This window comes from Ciconia boyciana, chromosome 21 (assembly GCF_034638445.1).
Source record: "Ciconia boyciana chromosome 21, ASM3463844v1, whole genome shotgun sequence".
Lineage (NCBI taxonomy): Eukaryota > Metazoa > Chordata > Aves > Ciconiiformes > Ciconiidae > Ciconia > Ciconia boyciana.
In genome coordinates, this window is record NC_132954.1 from 1,510,431 (window position 1) to 1,527,789 (window position 17,359).

The 17,359-nt window shown below is 46.2% G+C and overlaps 1 protein-coding gene across 8 annotated transcripts in view; it reads right to left on the minus strand.

Moving 5' to 3' along the window:
- HIVEP3 (HIVEP zinc finger 3) overlaps window positions 1-17,359 on the minus strand; it is a 276,233-nt gene that overhangs the window by 67,750 nt on the left and 191,124 nt on the right. For 7 of the 8 annotated variants that reach the window (XM_072885469.1, XM_072885465.1, XM_072885467.1 and 4 more), the window contains 2 exons: window positions 10,716-10,780; window positions 110-5,772 (listed from right to left, as the gene is read on the minus strand). In XM_072885469.1, coding sequence (XP_072741570.1) covers window positions 110-5,230 — 5,121 coding nt within the window. In that variant the 5' untranslated portion in view covers window positions 5,231-5,772; window positions 10,716-10,780. The remainder of the gene's footprint in view (window positions 1-109; window positions 5,773-10,715; window positions 10,781-17,359) is intronic. The other variant, XM_072885468.1, reaches the window with a different exon arrangement.

Here is a 17,359-nt window from a genome sequence, read left to right on the forward strand (position 1 = left end):
AGAGGGATGAATAAACTCCTATTAAACTAAGAATAGCAATTCCCCATCCCTCGTCCCCCTCTTCCCATGTATCCAAATGGATGAGGAGAAATATATAGGATTGCATTACCTCTGTCATTTTTGGCTTCCTGGAGCTGGACGGGACAAGCCTGCCTGCCTCTGGACGTGGAGCAGTAGCCATGGTGTAGGTTTCCTTGCTCACCTTCTGCTTGGACCTCAGGAGGGACAGGGCTGCTTTAGTGGATATACCCGGAAGGTTAGGATTATACAAGCTAATACACCAGCTGGCATACACTGAAGACCGTCGATCAACTTGCTGGATATGATTTGGCTTTATGTAGTTTAAATAGCACCAACTGACATTAGTGGTTGTGTGGAGACTGGGGAACTGAAGTACCTTCTTTGTATCTGTACCTTCCCGAGACTTCATTGCACTATGAGTGACCTCAGACAGAGGTGTGGGGCTTGGAGGGTTTGGTGGAGACTGCTCCACCAGTTCTTTGGAGTCTTCTTTCTTCACAGGTTGCAAAGGTGCCTTGCTGAGGAACTGCTTGCCAGCTGGCTGCTTATACTCTTCCAGTGCCTCAAAACTTGGAGAACCTGAATGGGATTCAGCTTGCTGCAAAGTACTTGGGATTTCCTTTGGCTCTGACTGCTCTAAGGACAAACTAGGTGGTGTTTCAACCTCGACCCTGCCTTGGCTTTCTGCAAGAAAGTGAGATTTATCCTGCTTTTTCCCTTCTTCTATTGCACTGGGTGGCTTCACCACTTCCAACTTCTCTTCTGCTTCAGATACTTCCTCCTCTTTCACTCTCTTCTGCTGTTGTGTTTCCATTGTCAGCTCCAAACTACCAGCTGGAGAGAGCATCCTTTTGCTTCCACCAACTGTTGATGGGCCTCCTTCCAGTCCGAGGACACTGTCTGATGGGGAGGTGAGTGGCATATAGCTTTTTCGTTCTGGTAACGGTAAGGGCACTCTCAGATACGGGCTCTGGAAAATGCTTCTTTGATCCTCTGTGATCATCTGTGCCAGATTGAAGCCTAGTCCATGAACATCGGCACTACAGACCAGCGTACCTTTGGGTTGGCGATCATCAAATTTTGGGAGAACAATAGAAGAGGAACTGCACTGGGACTGAGTGACCAGAATCTGGGAAAGCGTTGTGTACATAGCACTCCCATAGGACGGCATATTTGTCTGTATGCGAACGGGGACAACAAGCGACACCATTGGGTCTGACCGTGTAGGAACAACAAGCTGAGATGTGGATATGGACACCGAAGGACTTGTTGTGCAGGTCAAAGGATGCAACCTACTGTCTGAGACATATTCTGTGCATGGGGAAAGACTGGAGGTTCCTGCTGCTGGGAATAAACTGGATTTGATCTGTGGTAAATGTCCACCAGCTTCACCTGGCAACTGGAGAGCAAACTGAGACTGAAGAGGAAGAAAAAAGGCTGAAGGGATTGGTGAGGAGCCAGGATAATGCACCGGCAGGAATGAAGGATGCTGCCTGAAGGGCACCTCAGCAGGGTGAGACATTAAGGGAGGAGCAATATGAAGCGGGCCTGGGTGGATGAGGGTTTGCGGGAGAGGCAGCGGTGGGGTCTGAAATATGGAAGGAGGAATCTGAGGCATGGTGAACTGAGCAGAGAGGATGTCAGACATGGTGTGTGCAGCAAAGAGCTCTGCAGACTGCCCTGGCTGCGACAGGAGATGCTGGTAGGGAAAGATAGAAACTTGTGGGGACATGAACTGCTTTTCATGCAGTGTTAGCTGTGGTACGGGATGATGAAACACTTGCAGAGCTTCTGTGTACGGCTGGGTATATGCTGGCTGAGGGCTGTCTTTTGGCTGACTCTTTTCACTTGGGTAAGTACCATGAGAGGGCAAAGGGGATGAAGACGTTGGCTGATGAGGCAAACTTGTTGAAGGAGATTTACTTGAAGAAGGAATTGGATCTTCTGAATCTGGCCGGCCTGTTGGGGCCAAGTCTGGCTCATGCTCTGGGTGTCTAGTGAGGGATGCTTGTCTAACTAGAAAGCATTTCCTTCTCTCCTGTGGAGCCGAGGAAGCTGAGGGGCCGGGGGTTGAGGCAGGAGTGGATGACAAGCTCCCATAGTCAAATGATTTACTGCGCGTCTCTGACATCTGGGAAGGATGTGACACATTTGGTGTCTGCTCAGAAGCAGATCTCCGCATTTCCCTGGAATGATGATGGTGGCTTGGTACCATCAACATATGTGAGCCAACGCCAGGAGGCTTTGGGTGGGATTCAGAGGGCTGGCTGGTTGACTCTGGCTTGCTGTGATCTTCACGATCAAACGACACAGAGTGGCTGGAGCCATGGGATATGCTGCTTTCCTGACTTGGGCTTCGGGTGAGAGACACTGATTCAAAACTGGACTCTCCGGAGGACTGAGCCATTTCTGCCAGCCGCAGTCTCTTCTTTTTTGGTGGGAGTTTCTCTGCAGGGAGCTGAGAAAGGGTCTGGCTCCTCTGGGGCCACTGAAATTCCTCTGTTTTCTCTGGCTCTTTTGGAGGAGGCTCTGGCTCCATTTCTGGTCTGTCAGGCTCCTCCGTGACCAGAATCTCTGGGACCTGGATGTTGGGCTGCCGTACCAGCTTGGGCTGCAGGGAGTGAGGCGGTCGGCTGTGCTGGGGTGTTGGCTGAGACGAGTACTGTGACAAGGGTTTCTCTTCTCCTTCCAAGCTGCTCGCCTGCTCGATAGAGTCAGACTTCTCAAAGGAGCTCGTATGCTGGATGACAGAGATCTCCTTTGAGGTTGTTCTTCTCTCTTTGCCCTCCGCACTTGAAGCCGGTTTGGTATTCCTGGAATGAAAGCTGGCACTGACATCAGAAGGTGCAGATTTACCCACATCTGCTGGTGACTTAATGGATTCACGGGTTAAGTTTAAAGCGACATCAGATGATGCCAGGTTTGCAAACTGAGTCCCTGGCCCAGTACTGGAGGAGGGAGCATCAGATAACTCGAAAGCTGGAGGCTCCTCGTCGTCACCAAGACTCTTTTCCTTTCGTCTTTTTCGGAGTGGGGTGAGCTCCAAACTGCTCCCTAGCTTGTAATGCATTATCTGGGGCCACGCGTCAGGATCCGCAACACTTTTCTCAGTCTCTGAAGAGGTATGGGAAGTGGAAGAGCGAGGCTTTGAGACCTGCAGTTCTGAACAGTAGTATTTCTTATGGGCTTCATAATTGTCCCTTTTCTTATACCGAGCACCACATATGTTACACTCGTACATGAACCCTTTAACTTTCGGACCCTTCCTTGACTTTTTGGTAAGATCGCTTTCCTTGGTTTCAGGCTCCTCGGGAGGTTTGGAAACAGTTTCTTTGTTCACAGAGCTAACCTCCTCCGAGACGTATTCTACTCCCAAAGGTAGCTCAATAGCTGGTTGTCGTTTTAGCATTCGAGGATGGGAAGAAAATGCTTGACTGCGGCTTAAGACTTCAGGCTCCATGATGTGATCATCAAATGAATAGCTACCTCTAAAGGTATGTGGGGAGCTTATAGTGCATGCAGCAGAAGGCATTGAGTGGCTTCTTAGGAGAGGCACTGTCTCTGTGGCACTGTGGGATTGCTGAAGTGACAACAGTGATTGTTCGGGCTTAATTTTTTCACTGTGGGATGTCAACACTTTTGATGCATCCAACTGGCTACTGGAACCAGACTTGATATCAAACTGAAACGGTTCTCTATATACACCAGACTTTGGAGATTCAATGCTGCTACGTCTAGATAAAGAGCTTCTTCTAGGCTTAACACTATCTATTTCACTGGTATCTACAACAGCTTCATTAATTGTAATCAGCTTAGTGATGTGTTCAATAACCTGTGTTCTAGGCACAGATAACGGTACCATACTAGGTTTCTCTTCGGTAGACAGGTGCGGAAACCCCTGGGTTGTGTTTGCAGCTAACGCTGCAGTCCTTTGCCCAATTCTACCACATTTCCCAAAAATAATTTCAGCATAAGATTTTGCATTAGTATTTGGTGGGCTGATCTGCTGCTCTGCACTTTCTGATCTTGAGAAGTAGCCTGACTCGGTACTCCCTTTGCTCCCAGGGCTCAGGAAAGCTTGTTCATCTATGACCTTCTTCCGTTCACTTAAGCGGAGTGCAAGCTTCTGCTTTATAGTATGGGTGTCTTCAGATTTATGGCTCAGAGCATGGTCTGATGATGGCTCCACAAACTGGGTGCTGTCCTCAAGAGACTGAGACATACTGGAATGAGACAATGAACACCGGTCGTGGCTGGAGCCTTGGCTCCCTCCACTCAGCAAACTACTGGACAACAGGGTGTGCTTCTGCCTGGGTGAGAGCTCTACTGAGTGGCCTGACATCGCACCCGTTTCCTCCTCCGAATCTGTGCTTTCTCCTTCTGTTGGCTCTTCGAAGTCCTCCCCACCAATCCTTTCCATTTCCAAGCTCGATGGATACATCTCCGCTCCAATCCCTGAGGCCAGCCCAGCTTTTATTCGATGAGCATGAGATTTCCTATGTTTATACAAATTGCTCTTAGTCTTAAAAGAAAAGCCACATGGAATGCAAGGGTATGGCCTCTCACCCGTGTGTGACCTGATATGTTTTTGGAGCACACTTGGCTTCGCACAAGGCCTGCTGCAGTACTGGCAAATATATTTTCCTGGCTTCTGAGGTTTCTTTTCCTTCTTGTGCACTTCCTCAGCTTGTTTTAAGGAAACCTGCGAAGGGCGAGGGATATAGACCTTTTGAACGGATGGCATGTCCTCTCCAGGAATGATAGGTGAATGGGAAGGTAAGAGCTGGCCGTGGTGAGAGTGAAGCCCAGGTGATGAAAAGGAGCCAGAGGGACCTGGTCTTACTGGATCAACTAGCTGCCATGTGGGACCTTCAAGGACGTGCTCTGGTTTCCCAGGAGACATAAATGCTGGTGACAGTGCGTGCTGCTGAAGCTGCGAAACGTGGGGAGGATGTTCAAAAGAGGAAGGCTTAGGTTGCTTCTGATGTACGGTCTTCTCCTGAGACTCTTCTCTTGGAATCGGCAAAGAACCAGAAAAGTGCTGCTGTGATATGATATCTCGGAGAGGGGTTCCTTGCGAAGAAGCAGAGCTGCCCTGGTATGTAGCTGCGGATGAAATACTGGCTTGGAAAGCCTCTCCTTTGGGAAGCCTCTTTCTTGGACTTTCCTCAGCCTTTTTTGTGCTCTTCTGGCTTTGTTCAGGATCCATGACCTTAAAAGGGTCTTCGAATGCTATTTCGGGAAGGTTTTGGCAGGCTTCATTTACGAATAATAAAGGTCTCTTCTGTAGATTCCCTGTTTTGCCTGCATTTGCTACGAAGCTGGAGCCGCCAGGAGATGGTTGTTGATTTAAGATTTTACTAAAGTGTCACTAGTTGCTATTTGATTAAAAAAAAAAATGTTTCAAGGTCAATAAAGTTCACATTGGTAACACATGACAAACTACTTCAAAGAGAGAAAACTTTCCAAAACTTTTAGTCCAAATATTTTCCTTGTGAACTTGGTTAAGGCTTTAAACCTTGCCATTTTATTTCAGTTGACAGTGGCAAGCCTTCAAAGTCAAGATGCAACCCACAATGTGTCTCTTGTTTGTTATGCAAACCTTTGAAAACTTGAGACTTTAGTGCTCATCTCATAATGATCTTTTTTTCCTGTGCAAGGAAAATAACACTGAACGGTGTATGTCCCCCTGTGTCTTTCTTCTGTTCCACTTTTGAGTTCAAAAGCCTTGGAAAAGTATTTCCCACATTTCTGTAATTACATCCAAAAGAAAACAAACAGAAAAAATTACTTCAGTATTTGTATTTAAGTAATTAAATGCTGCTACTTTTATAAAGGATGACAGTATATATTTTGCACAAAAGAAATTCAGAATAACTGACTGAATGTCTACCATTCATGAGACCTTCCTTTTAATGGTAATCTAAACATAAATTGTACTAAGTCAAACCTCAGGGACTCATGCTCAATTTAATGCACACATAACCTGGCTCTGTAGCAGTAACCAAAGACAGTAACTTGAAACACAGATAGTTTTGAAAAATGTATTGAAATAGTTTCAAACTTGAATTCCTTCTAATCTCCTGCAAACATTTATGGTTTTGCAATTTTTATAATTATATTTCTCTTCTGAACAGACTACACAGTAAAGCTGACTAAATACAAAGCACTGCCTAATGTAGCACATACATTCACTGACAAATAAAAAGCAAATCTTTTCTGCATAAAATCCACTCTTAAGCTTCCAATAATCTTCAGTGTCATTTACAACAATAGCAGGTAAAGAGAAAGCACACACACTCTTACTGAAACGTTGCCTCTTTAATTTCCTGCCTTTTGCTACCAAACAATGGTACAAATCCAACTTCTATAGCATGCACATATTTCATACAGGCAGGATGTCGAAATTGGCTGTCTATAAAGGGGAACCCTTCTTACAACGAATTTGAATGGGAGGCTCTATTAAACCTACCGCCCTTGTCAGCAAATACAGCTATTAATGAGACACTCAGGGAGGAAATACTCTGATCCCACTGAAATGAGACAGCATCGCCAAGGGATGGAATAGAAAATGGGTGGGATATTCCTAAGGAAAGTAAGGATGGTGCTTTTTAAGTGAAGCAAATTGATACATGTAATTTACAATGAGAAAAGAAATATCTTCCTTCTTTACAAAGCTATTATCTGCCTTAGGGTGCAGTGTCTTGCTATGACAGAATTGCATTGGTTTAATTATGGGAAATTGCTCAAAGCCCTGCTGCTTTGATCCTGCCCCATGCAGGGGGAGGGTGTATGGATGGGGCTGAAGTATAAATCTGGCAAAACAGGGAAGCACAGGAGAGATTTTAGCTGCACAATGGCCCAGCTTCATCTTGAGGAGCAACAGTGAAAAGCCAGCAGAAGAGGTTGGTTGTGTTCAACATGAAGTCCTCGAAGTTATTACCCACTCCTTATTCATTCCTACAACCCTGTGGACGTTCCACATTCAATGAGAAAAGAGAGGCGTGGAGTGTAAGGTTTAATTTAACACAGTCTAAAGATATGATAACACCCTAGGACACATCATGACCAACTAGAATTTACAAAAGTGGTTAAAAACTGGCTATTCTTTGAACAGGTTGGATTTCACCTAACCTTAGATGGCCCAAAGTCAGGGTTCAAGTCCTTAGACACACCCCCCTATACTGTCACTGAGAGAGGCAGGTGCCAATGAGGGACCCAACGGGGGCAATGCATCCCGCAGTAAGGTCTCAGTTCAGTGAGACTGATTGCCCTGAGATGTCATCTCTTATTGATTGAATTAGTGGCTTACTTGGCCAGCTGTGACACCCACATCCTAGGTCAATGTACAGAAAATCAATCCTATCCTTAAACTTCACCTTCCTTTTCCCCAGATACAGGTTCTGCTCCCCTCCAGCATGAGCTTTGCATCTTCCCAGGTCCTGCAGAGCACCTGCACTTGCCCCAACTTGCTAAGCAAGGTGCCTCATGTTTATGGGTTCATTGCTATGAGGAGTAATTAATTACATTTTGAAACCCCTTTTTAGAGAGTGATGGCTCCTCAATGCTGACTAACACCAATCATGGTCTGGCCTAGACTTAGAGCACTGTACTCAAAGCACAGGACTTGACTCAAGATCAAATATAGTTATCGAGCTGATTTATCATGTTGATTTTTGCCCAACAGGCTGTTCTTTGCCCCACTCATGACACACAGAGCACATTAGCTTGGCAAAAATGGAATTAAGGAGAGACTTTTTCAGCAAGCGCAAAGTGAACACTGCCTCCCACAAGCTCAAGCATTCACATTTAAGAACTGCCAACTCAAGAATGCCTGAAAAACATTTTAATACTGTATCTTCTCCTATAGCCTCCATATCCACTCCTAAGTATATAATAATTAGGGTTGTGAGAAAGCTTCCTGAGATGATTCAGTATTATCCCAAATGTTCAGACCATACTCAGCCTTCTCTGATGAACACATGGGCCCCAGCTGATTTTGTTAGGAACTCTGCTCAAAAGTTAACATTTAAAGAAGTGGTCAACAAACAAGCACACCTGCTGCCTACAGCGGCAAGCACCGCCATTCTGGGGTAATTCAGGCTACTTTCTACGTATTTTTTCCATTACTGGAAATGGCCCCTGGAATGGCAATGGCAAAAGATAATTCTCCTAGTTGGATGCAGCTACTCCAGATTAATACCTCTCCAAGGAAAATTCAACAGTGCAAAATAAAATGGCAGAAAAAATGAAGTCCACCCAGCTAAAAATTGTAGGAGGCCTTCTCCCCTATGAACTTAGAGGCATGGTAGAGTAAGGGCATGAGAGCTTCCAAAAAGCTGGTTGCAGATGCCTAACACTGCTCTGCCCAGCTCAGACGCAATCTAGAATAGCTAAGGAGCATCTCACTGCATTACATCAGATAAGAGATCTTGTTCCTGCTGCTCTCTTTTGCTTGATGCATCTCTGCAGCTGGCAGAGACGAGGGGCTGGCACGGGTCAGCCCTCCACAGAGCTCCTCTGCACATAGTTTCCTACTGGCTTCTTCTGGAAATGCAATGGGACTAACGCGGGTGGGAAAACCGGCTTTTTTTTTTCGTCCTCATTTTCCTTCCAGTTTCTATTCTCTTTACCCCAGTCAAAATCTATCTTCAGACTTCAGCCTTTTAATATTCATTACACTTTCCTAATTATCCCATTTTTTCTCAGAAAAGGCACATCTTTTGCTTTTAGTTTCATCTCCTCCTCCTCATGACCTCCGTAGCTTCTTCTCTCTGTCATGTGTTATGCATCTACTATTTTTGCTTATCACTTTCACTTAGCGTGTATTCTGCACTGCACTCTCCGTAGAACAGCACAACAGCAGCTAACACACAGCAAGGCAGTACATGGCATTGGTGCAACATCAGCAAATCTTTAAGAAAAAAGTCACATGGATTTTATGGCACATGGTTTCCAGCTGCTAACATTGCATGTCTGTGGCCAAATCCAAAGTACAGGCACTAAAACTAGGGATTCCAGCTATTATTTCTATTCAAACATACTTTCTTAGGGTTTTACTTGAAATGCAATGGAGCGAACATGAACAGAAATGCCTGCTTCATTTGCAATGATGGAAGCAAAGACTGCCACCCTGATGAAAGAAATCAGTGACAAAATTCCTTCTGATTTTAATGGGATGAGAATTTTACCCTAAAGCCTGAGATAAAATGCTTAGAAATGCTTTTTTAGAAAGTCACAGTTTTTGGTGTTTTGAATTACCTTATTATGGATGAAATGAATTCCTGCAGAGGCCCAGGCACACAGTCTCTCCCAGTCCTAAACCTCACCTAAGTCCTCCTAAAGGGTTTGAGGATGAGCTAACCAGTGTCAAGCCTTAGGTTGGTCCCTCTGTGCCTGGGACTATCACCACATATATGCAGCCATGCACCCAAACAAGCTCTTTACCACTGGATTTGGGATTGAGACCCCCCATAAATGGGAAGAGAAATGCTGCACACTGCACCTGGCACCTGAGCTCCTGAAACATCATTGAAAAGACATTTGAAGGCATCAGGCCTTTCTCTGCATTGTGGTTGGCCTCCAGAATTCGTTCCTTTCAAGTGACATGTGGAAAACTGCAGTGCTTGGCTTTCTGTCGCTTGCCTTTTGTTTCCAGGACACTGAAACATCTCGTTACAGTGGATCCTTAAAACCCTGTTGGTGGCAAAACTCTGCTGTTTGCAATACTCAAGCAGATGGAAGGATTTTCTCTGCTGTTTGGTCCTGTCCCAGCCAGATTGAGATCCAGTGTGATTAGTGGGAAGGTATTACAACTCTGCCTTTTCTATACTATTCCAACCATAACAGCATTTTCTTCTATATACCAAATTTTAGCCTGTTTTTAAGGCTTATGTGAGAATGCCTAGTGTGCTGCTAGAAAATCTGCCTGTTTATTCCTCGTGATAACTTTTAAGCCATTTGACCAATTTTAATGAAATTTAACCAATGACCAACATATTTGACATAAGTTAAATATATTTTAAAATCTTACAAGTTTTGTGAAAGTGAGTGAACTAGGCAAAGCACAAGTTCCTACTTCTGGTCCACTGAGGGACAGGTACAGCTCCCTCCTTACTGGCAGCCACTAAAGTGTTCTGTCTATGGAAAAGCCACATTCAGCATTTACCACTTTTTAATCTACAGATTAATCAATCTGGAGAGGCACATTTGTGGGAAACCAGACCCCTTTTTTCAGTAGCTCACCATGTTCCTCAGTTCTTACAAAAAAACCCTGCAAGGCCATGCTTTATGAAAGCAGATAAGGTGATGGGCAAGGCACAGGGTGGTAGGGCATTCTGCTACCCAAAGATCATGGTCTTTGCAACTAGATCCCAACTGTAGCTTTGAACAAAAGGGCAGATGCCACTTTAGACATTCCAAATGATTTATGACTGAGAGGGATTTACAATGCAAACAGCAGGCAGCAGTAGTAGATGTCCGGTCATTACCTCTTCTAACTAGACTCAGTAATATAAAATGCTAGTGCAGCACTGGAAGGACTTGCCAGGCAAAAGTTTCTCAAATATATTGAGGAAAAAGCAAAGTAAACCAGACAAACAGAAAAGCAAGTCCTGTTCCCAGGTTGAGTCTATTGCAAAGGGCAGTGCACACATCCAGGGTAAGTCACTAGGGAAAAAACAGAGATTACTTACAGTGGACTTGGTAGTCTGTAATTTTGACGGTGTCTCTCTTTTGTTTGCCCACGATTTAATTCAGTCTGTAAAACAAACAGCACGTTGGAATCATAATGTGCGTATATTAAAATGCCATCTCAGCAGTGAGCACACAGGACTTACATCAGGTGCTCTGATGGAGAGGATTGCTTGGTAACCGAAACAGTACACAAACTCAGTCCCAACAGCTGGAGAAGCCCTTGGTGACTCTATTCACCTCCTTCAGCACGTTTACCCTGATGGTGACATGCACGCTCACAGAAAACACATCACCATGGGGTATTCCTCCTCCTGGACGAGGCTGCAAGGGAAACCACAGCCTGGCTGGTGTCAGCCATGGGCAGATGCAGTGCAGACAAGACAAAAGCTCCACACCCTGGTATGGATTTCAGGTCAGCTCAGATATTGAGTATTCAGATCACCACACAGGTGCTGCAGCCCTTCCTTCAAAGCTCGTATTTAGTCCTGAGTTTTGCATTTAGACCACCTTTAGTTTTAAGTAAAACATTCAATTCCTCCATACTTACCTTCCACAAAGCTCCTAACATGGCTGAATTGATCTGCACATGGATCAGGTTTAGATAAAGGAAAGCAACATTCCAAATGAAGATCTACTTTAAAAAATGACCCTGAGTACAGACCGTGCTCCAAGTATACTTTACTTGCAAAGAAAAAGACATTTCCTTCACAGACAACAAGCACTGCAATTCCACAGAAGAACGTATGGTTCCTCCAAGTTGATGTCCCCATCACAAATCCTGTGTCCAGTGGCACCTGTGCAACCCACCCTGCAGCAGAGGGGTTTGAACCTGCCACCAGAGCTCAGCCCAGAGAATAACACAATCAGGACTAAACACCTTTCTCTTCCTTTCCTATATGGTCACAGCATTTCTGAACCACTGAAGGAACAAAGGGTGGCAGCACATATTTCTCTACTAAAGCACCTCCAGAACACAATTCTGATTGCTCAGAAACCCTGGTTTTTATAAGCAGTTTAAGGTCTCTCAGGCTTTGTGACGAGTTTATGAAAGCTTCAAAGGGCTTCATGTTCAGAGACAGTAACTACTTCCACAACTGGCTGCTGCAGGACAATATCTGACTTTATGGCTCATGTGCCCAAATATTCTCAAAGCTTTGAGCTTCACTCCTTCCACCTTCTCCAACCTGCCTTCAACCCCAGCTTGCTGCCACCTTGCCTTTTTATGATATTGTGTCCATTTCTGGACTGCACCTTCCTTATCGCTCCAACCTCCTGCTACCACAGGCCTGATCATGCTAGTCAGACCTCCACCTCCCCATCCTTTTCCTCCCCCCAAAAACGCAGTGCTGCAAGCCCTGGTGCCACCTCCTTGTGCCAATACCAGTTGTGTAAAGATGGGGTTGCAGCAGGAAGCCACTTCACCAGCCCACTTCTCCAGATAGCAGAATCCCTGAGCATGTGCCAGGACATCCCGATGGACACGTGCACCTCTGTACACAGACACCAATTCTGTCCAGGCAGATAGGGGGACACAAACATCTAAAGAAGAATGAGTTTGGAAACTAAACGTTTTGGCAAGCAGCCTCCTCTCACTTGAGGAGCGTGCCCAACTACAGACATGAGAAAAAGGTCATTTCTTCACCACTTAGGTTTTCATTCCAGTTTTGTCATCCAGACTCCCAGAAGCTGTAAGTTCAGGCAGAACAAAGCAGCGGACGGATGGCACTGCAGTGCCTGAACACAGCCCTGTCTCCTCCCAGATCCCAAGCTCAAAGTGGAAACAAGTTTGGTGAAGTGTCACAAACTCAATTTCAGCCTTGCAGCCACACAAACCCTGGCACCAGGAGCACTCGTTTGGCTGTGAAGAGGGCTGAAATTCCACCTCCCTTGGGGCCATACCTCCTAAAATCCAGCCAAGTCTCAGACAACAACTCAAACCACTTAAATCCTCTTGGTATCTGAAATCAGCTGGTGCCTCCACACTGTTACGAACGCAGCATCCATAAGAGAAGATGTGCCCCCTGCACCGCCATGACGCATGTGGTGATGAAATGCAAGACTTGATTCTCCTGCCCCTTAGGAAGCTGGATCCCACGTCCCATGTCCCAAGTTACTGTCCCAGCCCCCTCACCAGCATGGTGTATTTTGCCTTTCCAGATAGGGCTGGCCCACCCTGCAGCCAGGAGCACAGTGGTCACGAGTCAAAGAGAGGAGAAACAAATGGGACCCTGCAGCTCTGTCTGACGGTGGAGAGAGGAGCATGCCCTGGGTCCTGCTTCCACCTTCAGCCCAGCGCTCGGAGTTGTGCTCTGTGGGTGAAGAGCCATGAGCTGGACAGACTCATTGCTGAACTTTGTGCAGGAGACCAGATATTTCTTGCTCACACCCAGGGTCAATGACGGGTTCGGACCCAGCAATTGGCTATTTCCACAAGCCACAATTTATCCATCTGTGAATCCCAATTATGTGCTCAGTGTCACATACAACAGAAAATAAATGCTGCCACAAGCAGCTTACACAGCAAGAGAGGAAAGAAGGGATACGCTCTCAGGAGGAGGTGACATGGATGTGAGTAAAGCAGGACCAATGCACACAGGCATCACTGCAGGCAGAGACGTACAGCAGCAGTTAATGCTGATGGGCTCTGCAAAAGCTCCTAATGTCCACTTGCCCAGCTCTAGTCCATACAGCATCGTCATGTCCATGGTGCCTGCTCTGGACAGCCAGTCCTCAGGCCACCCCCTGAGTAAGAAATTCCTCAAACCACTGCCAACAATGGCATCATGCCAGTTATGAGAGCAGTTTCTAGACTGAAGGGGATGAGAAGCTGTGGCCTCTTTAATCCTCCTCCCCTCTTCCCCAAGGCGCCAGGAACAAGCAGCACTCGTCTTTCCTCTCAACATCTGCTTCTGCTGGAGAAAGTGGGACTCTATTCTAACGGGAGCTTAAGTTCTTCCAAGCGGGTGTGTTGGACCAACGTGGGGCAAGCACAGCCCCGTGCACGGGGGCAAGGGAACCTCCATGCTGATCCCTTCCCCCCATGCTCTGGGGCAAATGCTACTTCCCTAAGTGCATACAGCTGATTGAAAAAGTAATGACAGAAATAAACAGTGCATCCTCCATTGCTCAGAGCAACACTTAGGATTAGCAAAAGATCACTCCCTCTGTGCTCCTCCGGCTCGATGATAAAAGGAGTGTATCCATATGAAGTGTGACTATCACTCAGGCAGTTCACCTCCATCTGTGGCCCCCTCCCCTCTAACCCTGCTTCCAGCTGGTGTCCCACGCCGTACTTACCCCACCGCGTGTCCCCAGTCTGCTAGCAGAGCGGGGCAAGGAGGCAGCGGGAAGGGCAAAGCGGGAAGGGGAGAAGGGACAAGAGCCGTGGGGGAAAGCCTGCAGGCACGAAAGGGCTGCCACCGCTGTCCGTGAGGATGGAGTGTACGAATGCAAAGGTACGGGGATGGCTGTCCCAGGGAAGCACCTGCCACGGCGCAGGCAAGCAGGAAGGGCAGCGCAGCGGGAGGCTGGACGTGGTCCCCGGGGGAAGCCGCTTGCTTGACGTGCCTGAACTTCACCACTGCCTGATCTGCTCAGCGCATTCAAACCCTGCCCGACTGAAATGCACCTGTCAGATCTCCCTTCTATCCAGGGGCAGAAGACAGAGCAAGTTTTATTCTTTCTCAGTGGCAGCTGATTGTTAGAAAATCAATAATTCTAAAAAAAAAGGATTTTTTTTGTTCTTTTTTTTTTTTAGGAAGCAGCAGCTTTTTGTTTTAAAGCTACAAACTCAGGCATCTACCAACATGATTCACGCGTTTGATTCTTAAATCAATTTCACACATGCAACATCTGCCAGGTTGCTGTGGACTTGCTGAGGGGAGAAGGCAATGCAGTGCTAAACTCAAGTGACTTGGGTTCAATTCCCACTTCGTTTACACATTTCCTGTGTGAAACTGGGCAAGTCATATCATCTACAGTCCACGTTAGTCCCCATTTCTAAAACGGGGATACTTCCTTATTTCACAGATGTGTTGTGAGTCATCCATTAATGCCTGTGAGGCCCTCAGATACTACGGGAAGGGAGAGACCCACAGAGATAAACAGGGATCCATATAACTAGAAACAGACAGGAAGACATCCAGGAGACTTTCTCTGCTCATTAAAAAGTCTAGGATTGAATGCTGTGCTTATTAACTTTTACTTATACCCCACATGGTTTCAGCAACTTCCCTTCTCACTTTTCCAGGCAGCAAAGGGCACCAGTACCTGCACCATGAGGAAAGCAGACAAACAAAAGCACCTCTGCATTTTGCCAGCAAGGCATGTGCAAAGGGTTAATCTATTTTCATAACTTAAAACATTTTTTCCAGAAAAGCATTTGAGTCCCAAGAGAGTAATTATTGCAAAATCTGCATATTTTAAAGCTAAATATTCCCAGAAATATCACCATCGAAACTAGAAGGAAAAAAAGCAACAAGCCCTGTGCAGCCTGCCGAGCATCACCACCAGAAATCCAGAGACAGAGCAAGGCTCTCTGCACCACGAACCCAGATACAGCAATCAGCAGCTGGGAGCGCCGTTCCTCCCGGTCACGCTCACAAAATGCAGAAGGTACAGCAGTTTCATCCTACCTGAGAGGCCAATACTCAGCTCTGTCCCATCCAATGCAAACCTTTGGTACAGTTTTAAGGCAGACCCAGTCCTTGCACACAGCCTCACGTGCACTACCTGGACCAGCTCATGGCTGCTCCATTCCATCATTAAGCGCAACTGGGATTTGAAGTCAGGCTCCTGCAGACAGGAAGGCCATGCCAATATACCACTCTTATATTCCAGAGGGCTTGTAGGGTTTTTTTATATTTGTAATGAAACTAATCCTGTTTTCTTGCAAACAAAACTCAAGAAAACCAAGTTCTCTCACAATGTTTAAGACGACCCTCAAGAACCATTCAACGCTTGTGACTGTGAAGAGAGATTATGTGCATCTCCATTGCATCTCCTCCAGAGGATTGTAAAAATCTCTGCTGTTTTCACTTCTCACACACTCATTGGTGCAAGAAAATCATTAGTAAACTAGTATTTTGAAACTACTGCTGCGTAATGATTCTTTCAAAATTCGTCTGAATTGAACACTCCGGACCTGCCAAGCCAAGAGTGGGAAGCCAGTTATTGGCAAGATGGTGATTCTTTCCAAGGTAATGTGTCTTGCATACAGCTAAAGCAGTAATTGCCTTTCCCCAATAATATGTTCCCCCTGCTGAGACTTATGGTTAAACTCATGTATTGAGAAACCTTCCAAAACGTTTCTACATAGTTTCAAACCACAGGAGTGGAAAAAAAGAGAGGGACAACTACAGTTCAGATGGAGTTTATGATTTCTGCTCAATTTCATAATTGCAGGGTGAATCAGTGGGGAATGAGGTTTTAGTCAATACCACAGTCCCTACTCTCATGGCCAGCAGGCTTTGTAGAGATCAGCTGAAAATGGTTTCCCTTGACCCTCCCCTGACTTATCGATGAACCTCACCTCAGAGGCTGCCTTGCCTTTCTTCCATAGATGCACACAGCCGCGTCTGGACAGCCTTGCCGAGCACAAGAGCGGCTGCACACTGGCTGCTCACTTCTGTATTTGCCTTGTGCAAAAGCCAACCGGTCAGTGGATAGTGGAGACATAATGCAAAACCCAGGCAGATATAGGGAGTGTCCCAGACCATTTTGCTGTGTGAGAAGCAGAATCTTACTTCAAGATGAAGCTTGCCCTTCTGCAGAGAGCACACACAAAGCCTAGACACTGACATGGAGCGAGGTCCTTCCATGTCACTGGCCCTCAGGGTCAGAAAATTGATCCTGGGCTCCTTTTATTTACTGGTATAAGAGGAGCCTCAGCTGCTCCAGAGTTGGAGGATGGAGGTTTGTATCTGCAGCTAGTCACTACTCTGCTTCTCCTGCCCTGGTGAACTCAAGGGTTGGGACAGAGCAGAAGGAAGTGCACTACGGGAAGCTGAACAAAGATGAACCATAATGGAGGTCAGACTGACAAAATGTTAAGAAACAGGTAACAGGCCAACTTTCAGACATCATACTCAATGATGTCTCATAGCATGGGGCTCCAGTTTGAAAAGACCTGTAAGCAGGGATGACCCCCACTGGGATGAGGAGGGGGTCGCAGCCAGACCCATTGCACCCTTGCAGCCAGGTTGGTCTACAGACCTGCAGCAAGTCAGATAGAGCACAGGACATGAAGTTGCCGTTTTGCATGCGTAGGAGTCTGGGCTCACTGCACACATCTTGTCAAGCCCTATGCAAATACGTACCAGACCCAGAACCCAGCCGTGCTGCAGGCAGAGAGCATCATCTGTGTTTGAGAACCAAAATTAATTTTGCAGTAACACAGCAGTGATTTTTAGCAGTCAATGCAAAAAAATGGACCCCATATCAACTACCAAAATGGAAACAAGTTCACCCCAGCACTTTTCATATTTTATTTTATCCTGCAATGATACACAGCAAGTCCTAGGTCCTAGCTCCTACTCACACATCTGGACTCTGCTGCCCATAAGGGACCAGATTCGGAACCTCTTCTCTCATTGACTTCAGGAGAACAATTAATGTTATTCCATTAATAACAACTGCAGGCAAG